We start from the raw sequence: 20467 nt of genomic DNA, 5'->3' as shown, positions 1-20467 counted from the left end.
TTCAGTTTCAAATATTGTGTCATCCAATTGTTGTTCAGGCCACAACTCCATATGTCCTTCCTTATGCTCAATTGTTGGTGTGTCATCACCTAAATCATAAAAACCTCTTGGCTTAAGTTTAACAACCATTCGCCACTCCTTTTCCATAGGATGATTGACATAAAATACATGTTGAGCTTGAGAAGCAAAGATGAATGGTTCATCTGATAACTGATGTCTTGTATAGAGTAGATGATTAAAATTCACAAGAGTAAATCCATAATCATCTTTCTCAATAAGCCCCTTGCTATTGTTCACCCATTTACATTTAAACAATACAAACTTGAGATTCTTGGAATAATATAACTCAATTATGTGTGTGACGTCTCCATAAAAAAAAACCTCTGCCAATATGGGATTTCTATCTTTTGTGCTTGCATAACTTTGAGTGATAGCCTTTAACATAATACCACTATTTTGAGTTTTTCTCTTAACAAAGTTAAGTAAATGTGAGTTTTGGCTAAGATCTGTGACATTCCTAGGTCACATTGTGTCAACCAAGGGTATAGAGGTAGATCAAAAGAAGACAAACTTGGTCAAGAGTTGGCCTAGACCTATATCACCAACCGATATTAGATTCTTTTTGGGTTTGGCTGGCTACTATAGGAGGTTTATTAAGGGGTTCTCCTCTATTGCTTCTCCTTTGATGGCCTTAACTCAAAAGAAGGCTAAATTTGTATGGTCGGAGGCTTGTGAGAAAATCTTCCAAGAATTGAAAGATAGGATTACCTCCGCTCCGGTATTGACCTTAGCGGAGGGTACCGATGGTTTTGTTGTATATTGTGATGCCTCAAGAGTGGGTTTGGGATGTGTCCTTATGCAACATGGGAATTTAATTGCCTATGCTTCAAGGTAACTCAAGATACATGAGAAGAACTATCCGACTCAAGATCCCGAGTTGGCGGCGGTAGTATTTTCTTTGAAAATAGGGAGACATTATCTATATGGGTGCATGTTGATGTGTTCATTGACCACAAGAATCTCCAATATGTGTTTAGCCAAAAAGACTTGAATCTCTAACAAAAAAGGTGGTTAGAACTTTTGAAAGATTATGACATGAGTGTCTTTTACAACCCCGACAAAGCCAATGTAGTCGCTTCGACCTACGGACCGTGGGTTGACCTATGGTTCATAGGTCCCCTTCGTGTCTCAACACTTTGACAATTTCATCTGGAACCTCCAACTCTCAGATCAACAATGATGGATGTGCAAGACGGACCGTGGGTCAACATACGGTCTGTCGTCTTGCTCCATGGTTCCACACTTGTTAGACTTCCCCGATGTTCTACCTACGATGCGTCACCCACGGTGCATGTACTAGACTGCGATCCCTCCTGGCAGTCCGTGGTTTGAGTTTCTGGAACTCAACTTCCAAGACAAGACCTACGACTGCCCATCCACATCATGTGGTTGGACCTATGGTCCGTGGGTGGCTCCGTGGGTGGTCACTTCTGCACATTTTAAACTCGCATCTTCATCAACCTCATCCAAGCCTATTTCCTACACACATTATACACAAAACATCAATTCTAATCCAAAATAGCCCAAGATACATACAAACTCTAAGTGAAACAAATCAAAAATACTGTAAACTCACAGTATATCAACACCCTCAACTTAAACTTGTTGTTTGTCCTTAAGCGGCACACTAAATTCTAAACGACTCTTATGTAGAAATAGACATACAAACTCAAGCAATCACATGGATTTTTTTCATGAGTTCCATCACATTAGTGCAAATCTTTTCATGTAAACTCAATAAGCTAATTCATACGGAACAAAGCATGACATAGATCGACCAACAGATATCATAACATACACCTTTCTCAATCACCAAAGTATCAATTCTCCAATAATGTAACTAGTGCCCTCACTTCAAAAGAAATCATTTTCACACAGAATATATATGAATTTCAAGTTTTAGGATTCATTCAACACTCACGCTCAAAAGTGACTTCAAGTACAATTAGTGCTTATTACCATAGGCGTGCTCTTATTTTCACTACTTATACTCTCCAAACTAGTCGCTAGGATCATTATAGGACTTTCTTATCTTGTAATGTAGGCTCAGGGTCACATAGGGTACATTTGGGTACTCTTTAGTGACTTTCATCCATCCTTGACATTACACTAGGTTTTTACCTCTTTTCTCAACAAATTCTTGACATCTTTAACTTTTCTACGCTTTCCCTTGACTCTCTTTCGCACAGATGTAACTTTTGAATTTATAGCTCTTATTTTTCACTTTCTTCTTTTTCTTTCACTTTATTTTTCTTTTATTCTTTCAACACTTTTGTCATTAATCTTTTTGCTTCTTTTAAACAAAGTCACATCTTCTTCTTCATATTTTCTTCTTTCTTTCTCTTACACAAACACTTTTCATACCCTTTTATTTTGGTTTTCTCTCTCATAGCCACCCTCAACTTATGTATTTTACATGAGTTGAGGTGCACAATATTTGATGTCGGAGTAAGGCCAAGATCAAGGTAACTTTTTGAATTTCCCACCCTCAACTTAGGCTTTTGGCCTAAGTCAAGGTGAACATGCCCAAGGAGGGACCGGGGCTAAGAAAATTATTTTAAGGAAGGTGAGTTAGGTGTATTCAAAGAAGTGGTCTACATTAGGCTCCAACATTTGGATCAAAGGCAACATTTATTTCTTTTGGTTGAATTATTAAGGCTTGAGTGGATTTATTTGAACAAGGGTGTATGATCATTTCCCAACTTCTAGCTTATATTATCTTAGCAAGACCAACTGGGCAAGTTCTAGATTGGCACACACTGTATGAACATTCAAACTTATCTCACACACACTTGGAACATTGTTGCATTATCAGATTATTTGATTACCCAGTTCAAGTTTAAGCTTAAGTCATGACATCAAATCGATTCCTTATCATGTCATATTGAGATCCAACACATTCAACTCATTAAGCCTAAAGATCTAGCACGTAGCAACTTTTTGGGCAGGTATAAATTTCATGCTCTTTATGTCATCATGCTTTCATTCTTCTACTAATTCCTACACATACATTCCTAAACATGACAGTTCAATAAGAAGTAAAACAGACTCTTAGGGGAAAAGAACACAAGCAAGAAAACCCCAAGAGAGTATTATATGTTGGGTTACTCAGACTTCACTCTATCACTCACAATCCATTTACCCCACCCCCAAAAAACTAATGTGTAATTGCCCTCAATTCACAATAATCAAAAGTAAAACATAGGGTGAAGCAAACATGTGGCACATATGCGCCGAAGACCTCTCAAGAAGCGGGTGGGTCCGGTTTCTGCATTTCGCTAGATCAACACTAGGGACGCCATCGATAGCACCCTCACCAACCATGGGAGCACCATCAGTAGTGCTTAGAGTGCCAGATGGGCTAACATCCACCTCATGGGCCCGCTGATGTCTTCTCTTCTCATCAAGTATCGACTCTCTTGTGGCCTCCTCCAACTGTTGGCGCTCCTTCTTCTTTAATTTGCAATCCTCATCAACATTAGAAATGTGGTCGAAGTGGTGGTGCTTCCCAGTAGCACTAAAAGAATCTGGTGGCGTCATAGTATTGCTGAATAGAGTAGTCATCACCACCTCATCATTCGGTGGCGCATTCTCAATGGGGGCTAGGAGTGCAAAACCTTCAGCATGGAGGCTAGCAAACTCCTGCTGGAAGGTGGTCACATCAATGGTCGGGGCTGGCCCCTCCAATACTCTCAACTTGAATGTATCCAGGCGCTTATAAACGACCTAAAATCTTCTGATCCATCATCTGCTCCATCCTCGCCTTAGACTCCGCAATAAAGCACTGCATCCATGGCTTCATATGATGTAGCATTATGGCGATCTATGTCTCCAGCTTCTAAAGTCAAGCTAGATGAACGCGAGTGGACCCTGAAGAGGGAGTGGCTCAGGATGATCGAGGGGCCTGACTAGTGGCTGAATACGGTGGAACCTAGGCATCCGATGTAAGGGCTGGATTGGCAGTGTCATCAGCCTGCATCTGCTCCACATCTACAATATGATCATCACCCAAAGGTGGTACCTAAACATGTGGCCCCTTCCGAGGTGCAGCTAAGTTGGCATCATCCCGAATGAAAACTATGCCCAAAGTCTTGGTCGACTCAAGAAACCGGTCGCATTGCCAAATGGGCACAGAAGCATCCATGCAAAGCTAAAAAATAAGGCATGGGAAGGGCAGGGTGGTGGTGGCATTGAATGCCATCTCATGGATCTCCGCAATGAGGATGCGGGTAAAGTCGATCTCCAAACCTGCTATAATGGCCGCAATCATCACGGCCCAGTCCCATATAACCACATTGTCCGCCTGAGTAGGGCACGATAAATTTCTAACCAATAACCAAAAGAACTTTTCCATGAATCTTAGAGTTGACTTCTTAATACCTAGAGAAGGATTTTATACCCACTCAGTGTGCTTTCCCTCATCAGCAATGTGATGTGCTAGCCACCTCAATAGTGTCTCCCTCTACTTGGCATTTCTCTGAAATTCCCCACTCTGAATGATGCCCAACTGATAGTCATACTCTGCTATATTGATAGATAGAGTGTAGGCTGGATCTATTAGCAACCTCTGCAATGTCGACTTTGCAACCCCGTACTAATGTGGAATGAAATGGAAGCTGAGCTACAGTCTTGGCCCGTTTAACAATGAAATTTATGATGGTGGGAGCATAAGAGGCATAGAACTCTATGGCTATCTCCTCGATGGACTTCCCGAGGGTCCGTGCCATCCACTCGCATCGGTGTCTTCGGAAGAGCTCCTCAATAGTTGGTCCAGTGTGGAGGGTGTATGTAAGGACCCTACACTTCTCTGTCACGATTCTGGTCATCCTCTGGTGCTCATTCAACATCATGCCATTCTCATAAATCTGATACTGGCCAGGGACACACCATCTATTCAACTCATCAGCCTTGGGAGTAGGCTCAATTCTGGTAGGTGTCGGGTTGTCGCTTGTGCTGCTGTAATTAGATTAAACAGTGATACTGCAGCTAGAGCTAGAGTCGGATTGCCACTTTGAGCTAGCCTGTGCTCCAATCTATGTGGCCTCATCCTCAGACTGAGGGCAGTGACCTCGTCGGAGATAACCTACTGTGCTTTGTTCCTAGTAGTGCGGGGGCAGTGGGGAGAACCTAGTGGCAGTTCGGACATACTTTGTATCACTGTCTGCCTCTATCATACTTCGAGAAGGGTTGACAGACTTGGACTTTCCCACTGGTGCGTAGGTAACAACTTGCTTTGGAGCCATGGTACCTGTGGAAAAGTTCTTAGTACCAAAACAAGGAAATAAAGCACATGGAAGAATTTTTGAACAAGAATTGAACCCAAACAAAAACTAAAAAAATTCCTAGACAGTAGCTGAACTGTTGACCCACGGGAGGTACCTACGGTCCGTCGATGGAACGATGGCCCATGGGTCCCCTCCATAGATCAAAGTACCCAAAGTTAGGTCTCTGATGTGGGAACCATGGATGTGCAGAACGGTCTGTCAATAGAACGATGGACCATAGTCCATATCGTGGTTTGACACTTAAGTAATTTTGTGTGTGCCACTGGTCCACGAACCTCCACGTATGGTCCGTAGGTTGAAGTCATGAGTTAGTTTTGTGCCAGGTTTTAGATTTTGAAATCACACTTAATGCCATATTTCAACAAACACACCATCAAACTAGACCTACACATGCATTTCAACATATTTTTCTAGTTCTTCATCCTTAGGGTTGCGATCATTCATTTTTTATTAATATTTATACAAAATCATTGAACAACCCTAAGTCAAAACTCCCTATTTAGACCTATTAATCGATTTATGTGGTTTTAATTTATATCACACTCACTTACTCTCATTACAAGGGTGTTTCTAACGACACTTCGACATTCAAAGAGGAGATTAACAACCCAAGGTCAAGTTTCAACTTCGTGATTTCATGATTTGAACAATGACTAGCGAATTCAAAGTTGGGTTGAAATCGTTTACCTCACAAGTAATTCGAATTTGGTGAGTGTGTTAGTGCAATGAAGAACCTTGAAATTTTTCTACCCTTCGACACTAAACCCGGACATTGGAAATCGATTTGGGAAGAAAAATGAGAAGGGGAATGATCTTGGGAGAGAAACAGGGAAAAATGGGAAATGGGATTGAATGTAGATTAGGATGGAATGGTCTTGTGGGTAATTAAAGGGATATATGGAAGGTTAAAATCGGTTGGGAGGGAAATATGGAAGTGGGGGATGTTTTAAAATGAAAGGTTTTTATTAAAAGGGGTATGGATCAGGTCAAGGAAAAGCTCTAGGTTGGACCCACGAGACCCCATTGACGGTCTGTGGGTCAACCTACGAACCATGGGTTGGGTCTGTAGGTCACTCTGACACTTAGAAAAAATAGAAAACTTTCTTGGGATCTATGGACACCATCCATAGTCCTTGGATGGACCAACGGACCGTCGATGGGGTCCGTAGACCACTCCACAACTATTTTCTGCAGATTTTGCCTTTCTTCCTTGCACACGTAGCAACCACTGGGACTTTCTTTTTACATTTTTTGGACTCTTTTTCAGACACGGACCCTATTTTATATCTAGCCAACACTAAGCATAAATATAAACACCTATCTAAAGAACTACAAAAATCAAAAAGAAAGAAGAAAACTCCTATATCGAAAAGAAAAACCTATAGTTAGCTAGATTGTACATCTTGGGTTGCCTCCCAAGAAGCGCTTGATTTAATGTTGCGGCATGACGTAAACACCTTGATTACTCAGATTTCATCAAGATAATAGGCCTCAATCACTTCTTGCACACTCTCCGATTTCCCATATAGACCTTGATCCTCTGTCGATTCATTTTGAACCTCGCTCCCTCCTTATTATCAAGCTCGACCGCTCGATGTGGAAATACTTGAGTCACTTTGAATGCCCCGGTCCACTTGGGCTTGAGCTTGCTAGGAAACAAGCACAACCTTGAGTTGAATAAAAGCACCAGATCACCCACAACAAATTCACTCTTTTCAATCTTTTCATCATGATACATTTTCATCTTGTCCTTGTACAAGACCGAATTTTCATATGCTTTTAGGCGAAACTCATCAAGCTTATTCATGTTATTCAATCTATGACTTGATGTGGCGCCCCAATCCAAATTTAACTTTCTTAGAGCCCACATTGCCTTATGCTCTAGCTCTACCGGCAAATGGCATTACTTCCCATATACAAGTTGGTAGGGGGACATACCTATGGGAGTCTTGAATACGGTGCGATAGGTCCATAAATCATCATCAAGCCTTATTGATCAATTTGTTATGTTGGCGTTCACAGTCTTTGCAAGGATTTGCTTTATCTCTCCATTTGACACCTCAACTTTCCCACTAGACGGCGGATGGTGATACGGTCAAATTACACCTCCCTAAAGAAGAATAAGCAATCGTTATCAAGTAAAGAACCCAACTTGTAGGTTCGGGTCGATCCAACGAGGAATATGGTTCAGACTTAACCTTAAGTCACGATTATATTCGTTTAGTCAACTTATTTCTGAGACATGTATTTAAAGGAGGGGAGGGGGGGTTTGTGAAACAAATAACCGATTGTTGTTTAAGTAATAAGTGAACAAGAATCGAACTTTGTTGTTATGAATGAGAGAGATAAACTAAGGTGTATGTGTTCCTCACGAGGTCTTAACACAGTAATCCTTATAATAGTAATCATTTTCTAGTGTTTTACATGCAAAGTTGGTAAGATAGGTACCCCTAATTGATTCGTCCTCCAAATAGGTAATTTCACCTCGCACCTTGGTCCGACTACATGTCCATAATTTGCTAACCCTTACCTTTACCTCATATTAGACATCACATCAATGTATAGTTTAGTTTTCTCCATCGCACCAATTGACATTAGACTAGTAGATACTATCACACTAAATATCTATTGATAATTCTTTACTTATTAACTACCTCATTGGTCCGACAAGTAGAAACAAGGCTAGTTCTAACATTGTGCACTGTTAAAAAGACTTCTAAGTGAAAGAATTACCAAAACATGCATCAACACTATTCAAAAATTACTTAGTTATTATTCATACTTTGTTAATTGCTCATGGTTCCCACAACCCTAGTTGTGGATTTAGCTACTCATGTTAGCAAGATCACAATTCATGTTTAAGAAGAAAGAAATCATGAACTTACGATTAGAGTAGAAGACACCCGAAATCTTCAATTGAATTTCAAAGCACAAATCTTTATAATCCGAAAATCAAATTGCCAAAGTTTGCAAGTTAATTCCCAAGAAGATACCAAGAACTAAAAGTAAAAAATAATGTCTAACCAACAAAAACAAGACTCACATACCCTATTTATAGGAAAACATGTCCTAAACAAAAAGGAAACAAAGTAAGGAAATAAACTTTCTGGACGCTGCTTCGATCGACGAGATTGACCTACGAACCATGAATTGACCTACGATACGTAGGTCCCTTCTGTAGCTTGATACTTAGAACTTTTATACAGAGACTGAAACCTTCAACTCCCAGTTACGAGCGACGGACGTGCAAAATGGACTGTGGGTCGATCCACGGTATGTGGGTCCTCTTTCATGGCTCCACACTTAGACTTTTCAGGAACTGGAACTTCAACTCCCAGTTATCATTGACGGATGTACAGGACAGCCCGTGGGTCGACCTACGGTCCGTTACTTGCTTCCGTGGTTCCACACTTAGTCAGACTTCCCTAATGATCATTCCATGCTTACCCATGATGGACCGTGACCAGACGTACGGTCTGTAGGTCACCTCTGTGGATGGCTCCTTCTGTAGAATTTTAGTTGTCATCTGTTTCGACCTCGTCCAAGCCTATTTCCTGAAAATATAACAAAATAAAGATTTGTTTTAATACAAAATGGCCCTAGACACACACAACTCTTAAGTGAAATGTATTAAAAATACCGTAAACTCACGGTATATCAACACCCTCAACTTAAATTCGTTTTTTGTCTTCAAGAGTCACACTAGGACTCTAAACGACATTTGTGTAGAAGCAGATATTCAAACTCAAGCAATCACATGGATTTTTATCCCGACTCCCTTTTATAGTGAAAATCTTTTCATTCAGACTCAATCAAGCTTACTAATGTGGGTCAAAATATGACATAGATCGACCAATAGACACCAAAACATACTATTTTCACAACAACCAAGGTACCAACATTCCGACAATGCAACTAGTGCCCTCACTTCAAATGAGATCTTTTTCACACAAAAGATATGAAATTTGAGTTTACAATTCATTCAACACTCACGCTCAAAAGTGACTTCAAGTACAATTAGACCCTCCAAACTAGTTGCTAGGATCACTATAGGACTTTATTAGCTTATAACGTAGGCTCAGGGTAAGGTATGGTAGGTTTGGGTACTTTTTAGTGACTTTCTGCCCTTCTTGACATTACATTAGATTTTTACCTCTTTTCTCAACCTATTTTTGACATCCTTTCATTTTCCTTTCTTTCCCTTGACTCCTTTCAACATGGATGTGACATTTTGACTTTGTGGCTCTTATTTTTCACTTTCTTCTTTTTCTTTCACTTTATTTTTCAAAAAATTTATTTATCATCTTTTTGCTTCTTTTGCACAAAGTCACATCCTCTTCTATCTTTTCTTTTTTTGTTTTCAATAAAAAAGTCTTTTCATACCCTTTTTTATTTTGGTTTCCTCTTTCATAGACACCCTCAACTTATAGATTTTACATTAGTTGGGGTGCACAATATCCGATGTCGAACTAGGGCCAAGATTGAGGTAAATTTTTACATTAGCCACCATCAACTTAGGCTTTTGGCCTAAGTCAAGGTGCACATGTCTAAGGAGGGACCGGGGCCAAAATAATTACTTTAGGGAAGGTGAGTTAGGTGAATCAATAGAAATGGTATATGTTAGGCTCAAATATTTGGATCAAATGTAACATTGATTGCATTTGGTTGGATCATTTTAGTCTTATGTGGACTAATTTGAACAAGGGCCTATGATCACTTCCCAACTTCTAGCCTAGATCTTCTTAGCAGGACCAACGAGGAAATTTCTAGATTGGCACATATTGCCTGAACATTCAACTTTTCTCACACACTCTTGGCAAATTGTTTCATTATCATATTATCAGATTACCAAGTTTAAGTTTTTGCTTAAGTCATGAGGTCAAGTCGGTTCTTATCATGTCACATTGAGATCCAGCACATTAAACTCATCAAGACTATAGATCTACCACAATTCATCATTTTTGGGCAGGGATCATATTTCTCATGCCCTCATGCTTTCATTTTTCTACTTCCTCCTACACATACATTCCTAAACATGTCGGTTCAATCGAAATTAAACAGTCTCTTGGGGGGCAGAGAATACAGGCAAGAAAACCCCAAGAGAGGATTACGAGTTTGGTTACTCAAACTTCACCCTATCACTCACAATCCATTTACCCCCACCCCCAACAAAATAAAGTGCAATTGTCTCTAATGCACAAAAAGTAAAAAGCAAAGGACCGGGTGAAGCAAACCTATGGCGCATATTTGCCGAAGACAACTCGAGAAGCGGGTGGGTCCGATTTCTCGTAGCCTGCTAGATCAACATGTGGAACTCCATTAGTAGCGCTCCCATCTACCCTCTCAGCACCCTCAGTAGTGCTCTCATCAACTCTCACTGCACCATCAGTAATGCTCACACCGCTAGATTGGCCTACACCTATCTCCCAGGCCCGCTGCTGTCTCATCTCCTTATCAATTATTGAAGCCCGTTGAGCCACCTCATACTGCTGGTGCTCCCTCTTACTCGCTCTCTCAGCCTCATCAACGCCAGAACTACGACTGGAGTGGGGGCGGTTCCCAGCAGCACGGGAAGAATTTGGTGGTAGCATGTCATTTCCGAATAAGGCATTCACCACCATATCATCAATTCGGGTCGTGGGGGTGGACTCAAACTCAGTCTCTGGTGGAGAAAGAAGTCAGTAATATCAGCACGAAGGCTCTCTATCTCCTTCTCGAGAGTGGTCACATGAATAATCAGGGCTGGCCTCTCTTGAACTCTTAACTCAAAGGCATCTAGGTGCTTATGAATAGCCTGGACCATCTAGTCTATCATATGCACCACCCGCTACTCAATCCTAGCCTCGGACTCCTCTATCGCACACTGCATCCAAGGCCGCAAAAGCTGAAGTAGGGTAGCCATCTGGGCCTCTAGCTTCTGGACACAGGCTAGAGGCAAGGTAACATACCCTAAAAAAGGGGTGGCTCTCGAGGAGCTAGAGGCATGACTAGCGGTCGGAGATAGGGAAGCCGGGACATCTTCTGTAGTGGCTGGAGGGCAGGATTATCACCCTTTATCTACTCCACATCTACTATAAGGTCAGCTCATAATGGTGGCCCCTCAACCTGTGGCTCCCTGCGAAGTGCAACTACATTGGCCTTATCCCGAATCAGGCTGATAGTTAGGGTCTTTGTTGCCTCAAGCAACCTATCACAGTGCCAAACTGGTACTCCAACATCAGTGCAAAGCTGGAAGATTAGGCATGGGAAAGTTAGGGTGGTGGTGGCCTTGAAGGCCCTCTTGTGTATCTTCGCAATCAGCATGCTGGTAAAATCGACCTCCAACCCAATAATTAAAGATGCACCCATGACTACTCGGTCCCATGTAGGTACATTATCTACCTGAGTAGGAGACACATGATTTCACTCCAACAACTAGAAGAATTTGTCCACAAATGTCAGGGTTGCCTTCTTGATATCCATTCCCGGGATGTGGACCCACTCGACACGCTCTATGTCATTAGCAAGATGACGGGCTAACTAGCACAAAAGTTACTCTCTATGATTGGCATTCCTTTGAAATGCCCCACTCCTAACAATGTCCATGTGATAGTCAAACTCGGTTGTATTGCTAGGCAGAGTGTGGCCTGGACCATAGAGGACCCGACGGAGAGTGGTCTCAGATATGTCAACTGAAAACCCATGCACTAGTGTATCCATGAGTGGAGCCTAGGCTGAGGGCTTGACCCATCTAACAATCGATCCTCTGGGGTGGCGGCTTAAGAAGCATAGAACTCCCTAATTATTTCCTCGCTGAAGGACCCTGGGCTACGGGCTATCCATTATTACATATGCTTCTGGAAGAGCTCGTGGATGGCAGGTGCGGTATGAAGGCTGCCTGTGAGAACTCAGCGCTCCTCGGTTACTAGTCGAGCCATCTTGTCCCTTCTCATTTAGCACACGAGCATCCATACAGATCTGGTGCTGGCCAGTTACACACCACCTATTAGGCTTAGCAGGAACGGCTGGAGGCTCGGAACTAGGAGGTACGGGGATATCATTCATACTGTTTGCCTCAAAAGATGAGGTTGTGCTTCCATTAGACTTGGAGCCTGAGATGTAGCCGGAGATGGATTGGGACTCAGAGCTAGCTGGTAAATCGATCGGTGTAGCCCCCTCATTAGATTGGAGGGCAGTAACCACGTCGGTAATCACCCATCGGGCTTTATTCTATACAGTGCGTGGAGCAGTGGGGGATGTCCTGGTCGGAGGTGGGACAAAATCCCCATCAGTCTTCCTATCCGCATCCTCATCTATCAGCTGAAAGGTCAGTGCAACTAATTTTGATCTGCTCTTTGCGGCGTAAATCAGAGCTTGCTTGGGGGCCATAGTACATGTAGAAGCTTAATTAGTACCAAAACAAGCAAATAACACACTCGGAACAATTTTACAACAAGAAAAGAAGCAAAATGAAAAATAAAAAAATTTATGGGCAGTAGCTAAACTGTCGACCCACGGTGGGTTCCTACAGTCCATAGGTCCCCTCCTTAGGTCAGAGTACCCAAAAGTTGGGTCTTTAATGTGAACCACGGATGTGCACAATGGTCGATCAATGGAACGACGGACCATAGTCCATTTCAGTGGTTCCACACTATATGATTATTTCATGTGCAACACACCCACGGACCTAACCTACGGTCCGTAGACTGACCTACGATCTATGGACGAGGTCTCACAGGTCAGATCAGTGCCAGGTTTCAGACATGCCTCATTTTGTACTCAAATTTTCACACATCAATTAATCACCCTAGGTCTAATCATGCATTTCAACACAATATATGGTAGTTTGTCATCCTTATGGTTCTGATTAGTCACAATTTGATTTTTTTAACATACCGAACTAGGAACCCTGAGTCAAAACATCCATTTAGATCTTTTCCCTTGATTTTGTTAGTTGTAATAACCTACACACTCACATACTATCATACCATGGGCTATTCTAGAATACAATTCAATATTCAACTCTAAAATAACACTCCTAACAGCCCAAGGTCAAGTTCCAACTTCGTGATTTCTTAAAACAACAACGAACAGTGAATTCAAAGTCAGGGTGAAGTCGGTTACCTTTCAAACAATTGAAATGGGTGAGTGTGATGATGCAATAAACTTCTAGACCCTTTCACAAGCCTTTGACACCGAACCCGGATTGTGAAATCACTAGGGAAATGGAGATGAGGGGTTTGGAAGGGGGATGAATGATATGGGTATTCGGGGAAGTGAATGGGGAATGATCTGTGGGATATGGGAGTTAAATGGAGTGATTGTGGGAGAGGAAAGGGTTAAAAACGGTTTGGAGGGAATTTTGAATGTAGGAAATGAATTAAATTGGGTGATTTTATTTTATAAGGTGTCCGGGTCGGGTCAGGCAATTCCTAGGTTTTGGAGCCATGAGACCTCGTCTACGGTCTGTGGTTTGACCTACGAATCGTAGGTCTGGTCCGTTGGTCACTCTGACACTTGGAATTTTAGAAGAGTTACTTAGGGGTCTACGGACGCCTTCACGGTATGTGCATACACCCACGAACCATCGATGGGGTTCGTAGACCTCTGCACAACTATTTTTCTCTAGATTTTACCTTCCGTCCCTGCACATGTAGCAACCATTAGGACTTTCTTTTTAAAATTTCTGGACACTTTTTAGAAACGGACCCTATTCTATATCTAGCCAACACTAGTACAAAAATAAAACACCTATCTAAAGGGGTATAGAAATTAAAATAAAAGAAGAAATCTCCTAAATCGAAAAAAACCTATAATTGGCTAGATTGTACATCTTGGGCTGCCTCCCAAGCAGCACTTGATTTAACATCGCAGCACGACGCAGGCCCCTTGATTACTCTGACTTCATTAAGATAGTAGGCCTCAATCACTTCTTGCACACTCTCCAATTGGCCCTTGTAGACTTTGATCCTTTGCACGTTCACCTTGCACCTCGATCCCACGTTGTTCTCGAGCTCGACTGCTCCATGTGGAAACACTTGAGTCACTCTAAATGGCCCGGTCCACTTTAACTTTAGCTTGACCGAAAACAATCGTAGCCTTGAGTTGAATAAAAGCACCATATCACCTACCACAAATTCACGCTTTTCAATCTTTTGATCATGATACATTTTCATCTTCTCCTTGTACAAGTATGAACTTTCATAAGCTTTTAGGCGAAACTCATCAAGCTCATTCATGTCATTCACTCTTTGACTTGATGTGGTGCCCCAATCCAATTTCAACTTCTTTAGCGCCCACACAGCCTTATTCTCTAGCTCTACCGGCAAATGGCAAGACTCCCCATATACAAGTTGGTAGGGGGACATACCTATGTGAGTCTTTAATGCAGTGCGATAAGCCCATAGAGCATCATCAAGCATCCATGACCAATCTGTTCTATTGACATTCACAGTCTTTGCAAAAATCTACTTTTTCTATTTGTTTGACACTTCAACTTGCCCACTAGACTGCAGATGGTAAGGAGTTGCTACATTGTGATGGACTCCATATTTCTCCAGCAACTCCTTGAATAACTTATTACAAAAGTGGGAACCTCTATCGCTGTTAATCGCCCTAGGTGTACCAAATTTGGAGAAGATATTCTTTTGTAGGAATGTGGTGACACTTTTACCCTCATTGTTTGAAAGTGTGATTGCTTCCACCCAATTTGACACATAATCAACCGCAACAAGAATATACTTCATCCCATGTCAACTCACAAATGGAACCATAAAGTCATGGCCCCATACATCAAACAACTCAATCACCAATATCAGATTCATAGGTAGCTCTTGCCTCTTTGAAATTACTCCTTCTCTTTGTAGACGATCACAAGACTTGGCGAAATCATGAGCATCTTGGTGGATGGTAGGCCAGTAATACCCAGACTGCAAGATTTTATGAGCAGTCTGAATACCACTATAATGTCCACCAACAGGCTATGAATGACATGCCATTAGTATACTCATCATCTGAACCTCAGGCACATAGCGACGAATAATCCCATCAGCACAAATACGGAACAAATAAGGCTCATCCCAAAAGAACTTCTTCACATCATGCATAAATATTTTCCTTTGGTGAAGAGACAAATCTGATGGAACCAGATCACTTCCAAAGTAGTTAGCAAAATCTGCGAACCAAGGAATAAGATCATGAGAAGCAACCAATACCTGTTCATCTAGAAAAGCATCATTAATTTCAGCCCCATCTTCTAGCTTGAGCATAGCTTCCTTTTCTAATCTGGACAAATGATCAGTAACCTGATTTTTTGTCCCCATTCTATCTTTCACCTCAAAATCAAACTCTTGCAGTACCAATACCCATCTAATCAACCTCGGTTTTGCATCCTTCTTAGCCATCAAATACCTCAATGCAGAATGGTCAGTATGCACTATAACCTTAGTACCAAGCAAGTAGGACCAAAATTTCTCGAATGCAAAAACCACAGCAAAGAGTTCTTGTTCAGTCACCGTGTAGTTCTTTTGAGCCACATTGAGAGCTTTGCTAGCATAGTAAATAGGGTGAAGTATCTTCTCTCGCCTCTGTCCCAATACCACACCAAGCGCCACTCCACTCGCATGACACATCACTTCAAACGGTTGCCCCCAATCGAGTGAAATAATGATAGGTGTGGAAACTAGCTTTTCTTTCAACTCTCCAAATTCTCTTACACAAGCATCATCAAAAACAAACTTACACTCCTTCTCGAGGAATTTGCACAATGGGTGTGCAATTTTTGAGAAATCCTTGATAAACCTCCTATAAAGGCCTGCATGCCCAAGAAAACTTCTAACACCTTTTACAGAGNCTAGCTTTTCTTTCAACTCTCCAAATTCTCTTACACAAGCATCATCAAAAACAAACTTACACTCCTTCTCAAGGAATTTGCACAATGGGTGTGCAATTTTTGAGAAATCCTTGATAAACCTCCCAATTGAGCACAATATTGCACTCTTCACAACGTTTTAGTACCTCGACCAGATTATTCAAACAACGATCAAACGAGTACTTACAACAGAGAAATCATCCATAAATACCTCGATAGTGTCCTCTACAATATCTAAAAATATTGACATAATACAACGCTGGAAATTTTTTGGAGCATTACACAACCCGAATGGCAATCGTTTGAAGGCGAAAGTCCCATAAGGGGAAGTGAAGGTGGTCTTCTATTGGTCTTCTGGAGCTATGGAGATTTGATTGTAGCCCGAATACCCATCTAGAAAACAATACCAACCCTTACTAGCGAAATGATTCAACATCTGATCCATGAACGACATAGGGAAGTGATCTTTCTCAGTCCAGGCATTTAGCTTGTGGTAGTGCATGCACACTCTCCAACCAGTCACCGGCCTCATTGGAATAAGCTCATTCTTAGCATTTGGAACCACGGTTATTCCCCTTTTCTTGGGCACACATTGAACAGGACACACCCAATTACTATCAGCAATGGGATAAATAACTCCAGCATCCAACCACTTGATGATTTCCTTTTTCACGAACTCTTGCATAGGTTGATTTAGTATTCTTTGGTGCTCGATACTAGGCTTGTTGTCCGGCATGAGTTGGATTTTATAAGAACAAATGCCATGAGGAATCCCAATAATGTCCACAATAGTTCACCCAATGGCCCGCTTGAACCTCTTCAACACAGAAACCAACACCTCAACTTACACTTCACTCAAATCGGCCGCAATAATGACTAGTAAAGTACCATCTCTCCCTAAGAATACATACCTCAAATGCGATACTAGAGCCTTGAGCTCTGATTCTGGGGCCTCTTCAATACACAGTTTTACGAGTGAAGAGTCGCGATTCTTCATATCTAGGTCCAATCTCTTTGGATTGGAACAGAATTCGAACCTATCAAGTGCAGGGACTAATACATCATAGTCTTCAATACCATCACCCTAAAAATTCATCATTACTGCTGCCAGTGCATCAACACTCAACCTCTCTTCAATAGACACTTCAGAACCTCGCTCCGCAATATGATCCACCACAGACACTGACTTGAGTTCGCTTTCTTGCTTCATGGACCTACAAATATTAAAAGTTACCACTTCACTATTCAATCAAAACTTCATCTTCCCTCTCTCCATATCGACCAAGGCGTGCCCAAGAGCAAGGAAAGGTCTCCCTAGGATGATCGAAACCTCACAATCAAGTATCAAAAAATCTGCCGAAAAAATAAACGACTCCACTTTCACAAGTACGTCTTGGAGAACACAAATGGGCTTCTTCATAGTTCTATCGGCCATGAGTAGTCGCATCGAAGTCGGTTTTGGAGCCCCTAAACCCAACTTCTTGTAAATACACAATGGCATCAGATTAATGCTAGCACCCAAATCACACAACGCCTTCGCAAAATGCAACAACCCAATGGTACAAGGAATAGTGAAAGCACCTGAATCCTCTTTCTTCTGCACAAGTGACCTAGTAGAAATAGCACTGCAATGTTGCAACCTATCATCATCTTCAAAACTTACGTCCCTCTTCTTAGTCACCAAATCATTCATAAATTTCGCATACCCAGGTATGTACTCCAAAACTTTTATCAAAGGAACATTGATAGAAAGGTGTTTCAACATAGTAATAAACCGGTGGTGTTTTCCTTCTTCATTCTTCTTTACCTACCTCTGTGGGAATGAAGGTGGAGGTCTACGCATAGGAACAACTTTTTGGGTTATATCCACTTCCTTCTCTGTAGCATTCTTTGACTCTCCAGTAACCTCAATCTCATCATTATCTTTTTCAACCACAATTTCAACCTCAGACAGCACAAGGGGATCAATGTATGTTTACCTCCTCGAGTAGTGACTGCCATACAATGCCCATCATTCTTTGGATTCTGGATGGTGTTGCTAGTAAGTGTGCCAGGTTGATATGGGTTTTCTGTAGTAGATAACTGATTCATATGTTGCTCAAGTTTCTTGATCGACACTGCATGGGCATCAACTTTTTGACGGATTTGAGACAAGTCATTCTGCATCTCCTTCACATTTTCATCAATCATATCAAACCTCTTCATCATCTTCTACATCATATCCTCAATACGTGACATGCTACCCCCAGCTTCCGTATTGCCAGATTCCTAATTTACAGGAGGAACATAAGGCCCACTTCTCTCGTTTCTATTGCCATAGTTGTTCCAGTTGTAATTGTTGTCGCAATTGTAGTTCCCATATAAGATAGAGTTACCCTCTCAAATGTAGCTACCATAGTTCCGACCTTGGTTTCCTTGACCTTGGCGCCAATTATTCGAGTTGGAACCTTGGGCGTTGACTCGAAAACCCCCTGTCTGATCATTCACCAAATTAGCATCCTTCTCATAGTAGCATTCCTCAACTAGTGGTGGTGGAGTTTTAGTCAAGTAGTTTACCACATTCACCTTTTTTGTACCTTCGTTCACATGCTTCAATACCAAACCAAGTTATGTACTCATCTGAGCCATCTCATCATGAATGTCATCGGGAGATTGACTAGGTGCAGCTTGAACTGTAAAAGTGTTTCTTCAATTGTCTCAATTTCTTGTGCTCCATGCTTTATTGTTTTGGGAAATCTTCTCCAATTTCTTAGCGATCTCCTCTAAAGTGCACTCACCATAAGATCCTCCAGCGATAGTATCAAGCACAGCCTTACCATTGTCATCCTGACCTCTGTAGAAGTACTCCTTCAATTACTCATAATCAATGCGGTGATTTGGAACACTTTATATGAATGCAGTGAACCTATCCCACGAACTACTCACAGACTCTCAAGGTATTGCTACAAAGTTATTCAGTTTGTCCTTGTGATTCAACTTCTTGAACAACAGAAAATAATTTGCCATGAACACCTTGTACAATTGATCCCATGTGTGAATCGAGTTGTACGAAAGCTCAGAAAACCCTACCACAGCATCTCTGGTCAGTGATAGAGGGAAGACTCTCAACACTATGACATTCATGTCAAACTCTAGTCGACCCACACAACTCTTGTAAGCACTCCTCAACTTAGCCATGTGCCCATATAGATCTTCTGAAGCCATACTAGAGAGTAAACCCCTTGTTGTAAGCATCTGCATCAAACTGTTAGTCACCACGAATGTATGCCATGGAAGTAGAGGAGGGAGAACAATATGTCCTTCAGATTCAACGGTATTGAAGTCGACCCTACAGTTATCACACAATCTTGGTGTAGGTGGGTTGGTCACCCTCAATGCATCTCCACGTAGATTTTCACCCTGAACCTGAGCATTCTCATTATTCACTTTTTCTTCAGGCTCCTCTATGACTGCATTATTATGGACCCCTTGATTATTCATCTTTCTCAAAGTTGTGCTCAACTCTAGATCGTATGGGGTCAATGGTTCGTCTCGACTCTGTGTACTTGCCATACACTAAAGTGGAAACCTAAAGAAAACAAAAACAAAAGAAAACGCAAAATTAGAAAATAATTGACTAAAGTTCCATAATGTAGTTAGACTTAATCCAAAACCCTTATTCCCCGGCAGCGGTGCCAAAATTTGATACGCTCAAATTACACCTTCTTAAAGAAGTATAAGCAATCGTTATCAAGTAAAGAACCCAACTTGTAGGTTGGGGTTGATCCCACGAGGAATATGATTCATACTTAACCTTAACTCACCATTATATTTGTTTAGTTAACTTATTTCTGAGACAAGAAATTAAAGGGGGGAATTTGTGAAACAAATAACCGATTGTTGTTTAAGTAACAAGTAAGCAAGATTCGAACTTTGTTGCTATCAATGAGCGAGAGAAACTAGGGCGTATGTATTCCCCACGAGCTCATAACGCGGTAATTCTAATAATAGTAATCCTTTCCTAATATTTTACATGCAAAGTTGGTAAGATAGGTATCCCTAAGTGATTGGTCCTCCAAATAGGGAATTTCACCCCTCAACTTAGTCCGGCTACGTGTGTATAATTTACTAACGCTTACCTTTACCTCAAATTAGACATCACATCAATGTATGGCTTAGTTTTCACCCAGCACCAATTGACATTAGACTATTAGATAGTATCACACTAAATCTCTGTTGATAATTCTTTTTTTATTAACTAGCTCATTGGTCCGGCAAGTAGCTACAAGTCGAG

The 20467-nt window shown here is 41.4% G+C and overlaps 1 protein-coding gene across 1 annotated transcript; it reads right to left on the bottom strand.

Moving 5' to 3' along the window:
• Window positions 1-6840: 6840 nt before the first annotated feature.
• LOC125868579 (uncharacterized) lies at window positions 6841-7215 on the bottom strand. Its single transcript, XM_049549208.1, has one exon. The coding sequence runs from the start codon at window positions 7213-7215 to the stop codon at window positions 6841-6843; it is 375 nt and encodes a 124-aa protein (XP_049405165.1).
• Window positions 7216-20467: the final 13252 nt, after the last annotated feature.

Source organism: Solanum stenotomum, chromosome 6 (genome assembly GCF_019186545.1).
Source record: "Solanum stenotomum isolate F172 chromosome 6, ASM1918654v1, whole genome shotgun sequence".
Taxonomy (NCBI): domain Eukaryota; kingdom Viridiplantae; phylum Streptophyta; class Magnoliopsida; order Solanales; family Solanaceae; genus Solanum; species Solanum stenotomum.
The sequence above is the reverse complement of the archived record's forward strand: the minus strand, read 5'-3'. Positions and strand labels throughout refer to the sequence as shown.

Excerpts from the sequence above, each read along its gene's own strand:
- LOC125868579 (XM_049549208.1), bottom strand. The coding sequence starts at position 7,215 with ATGTGGGCTCTAAGAAAGTTAAATTTGGATTGGGGCGCCACATCAAGT.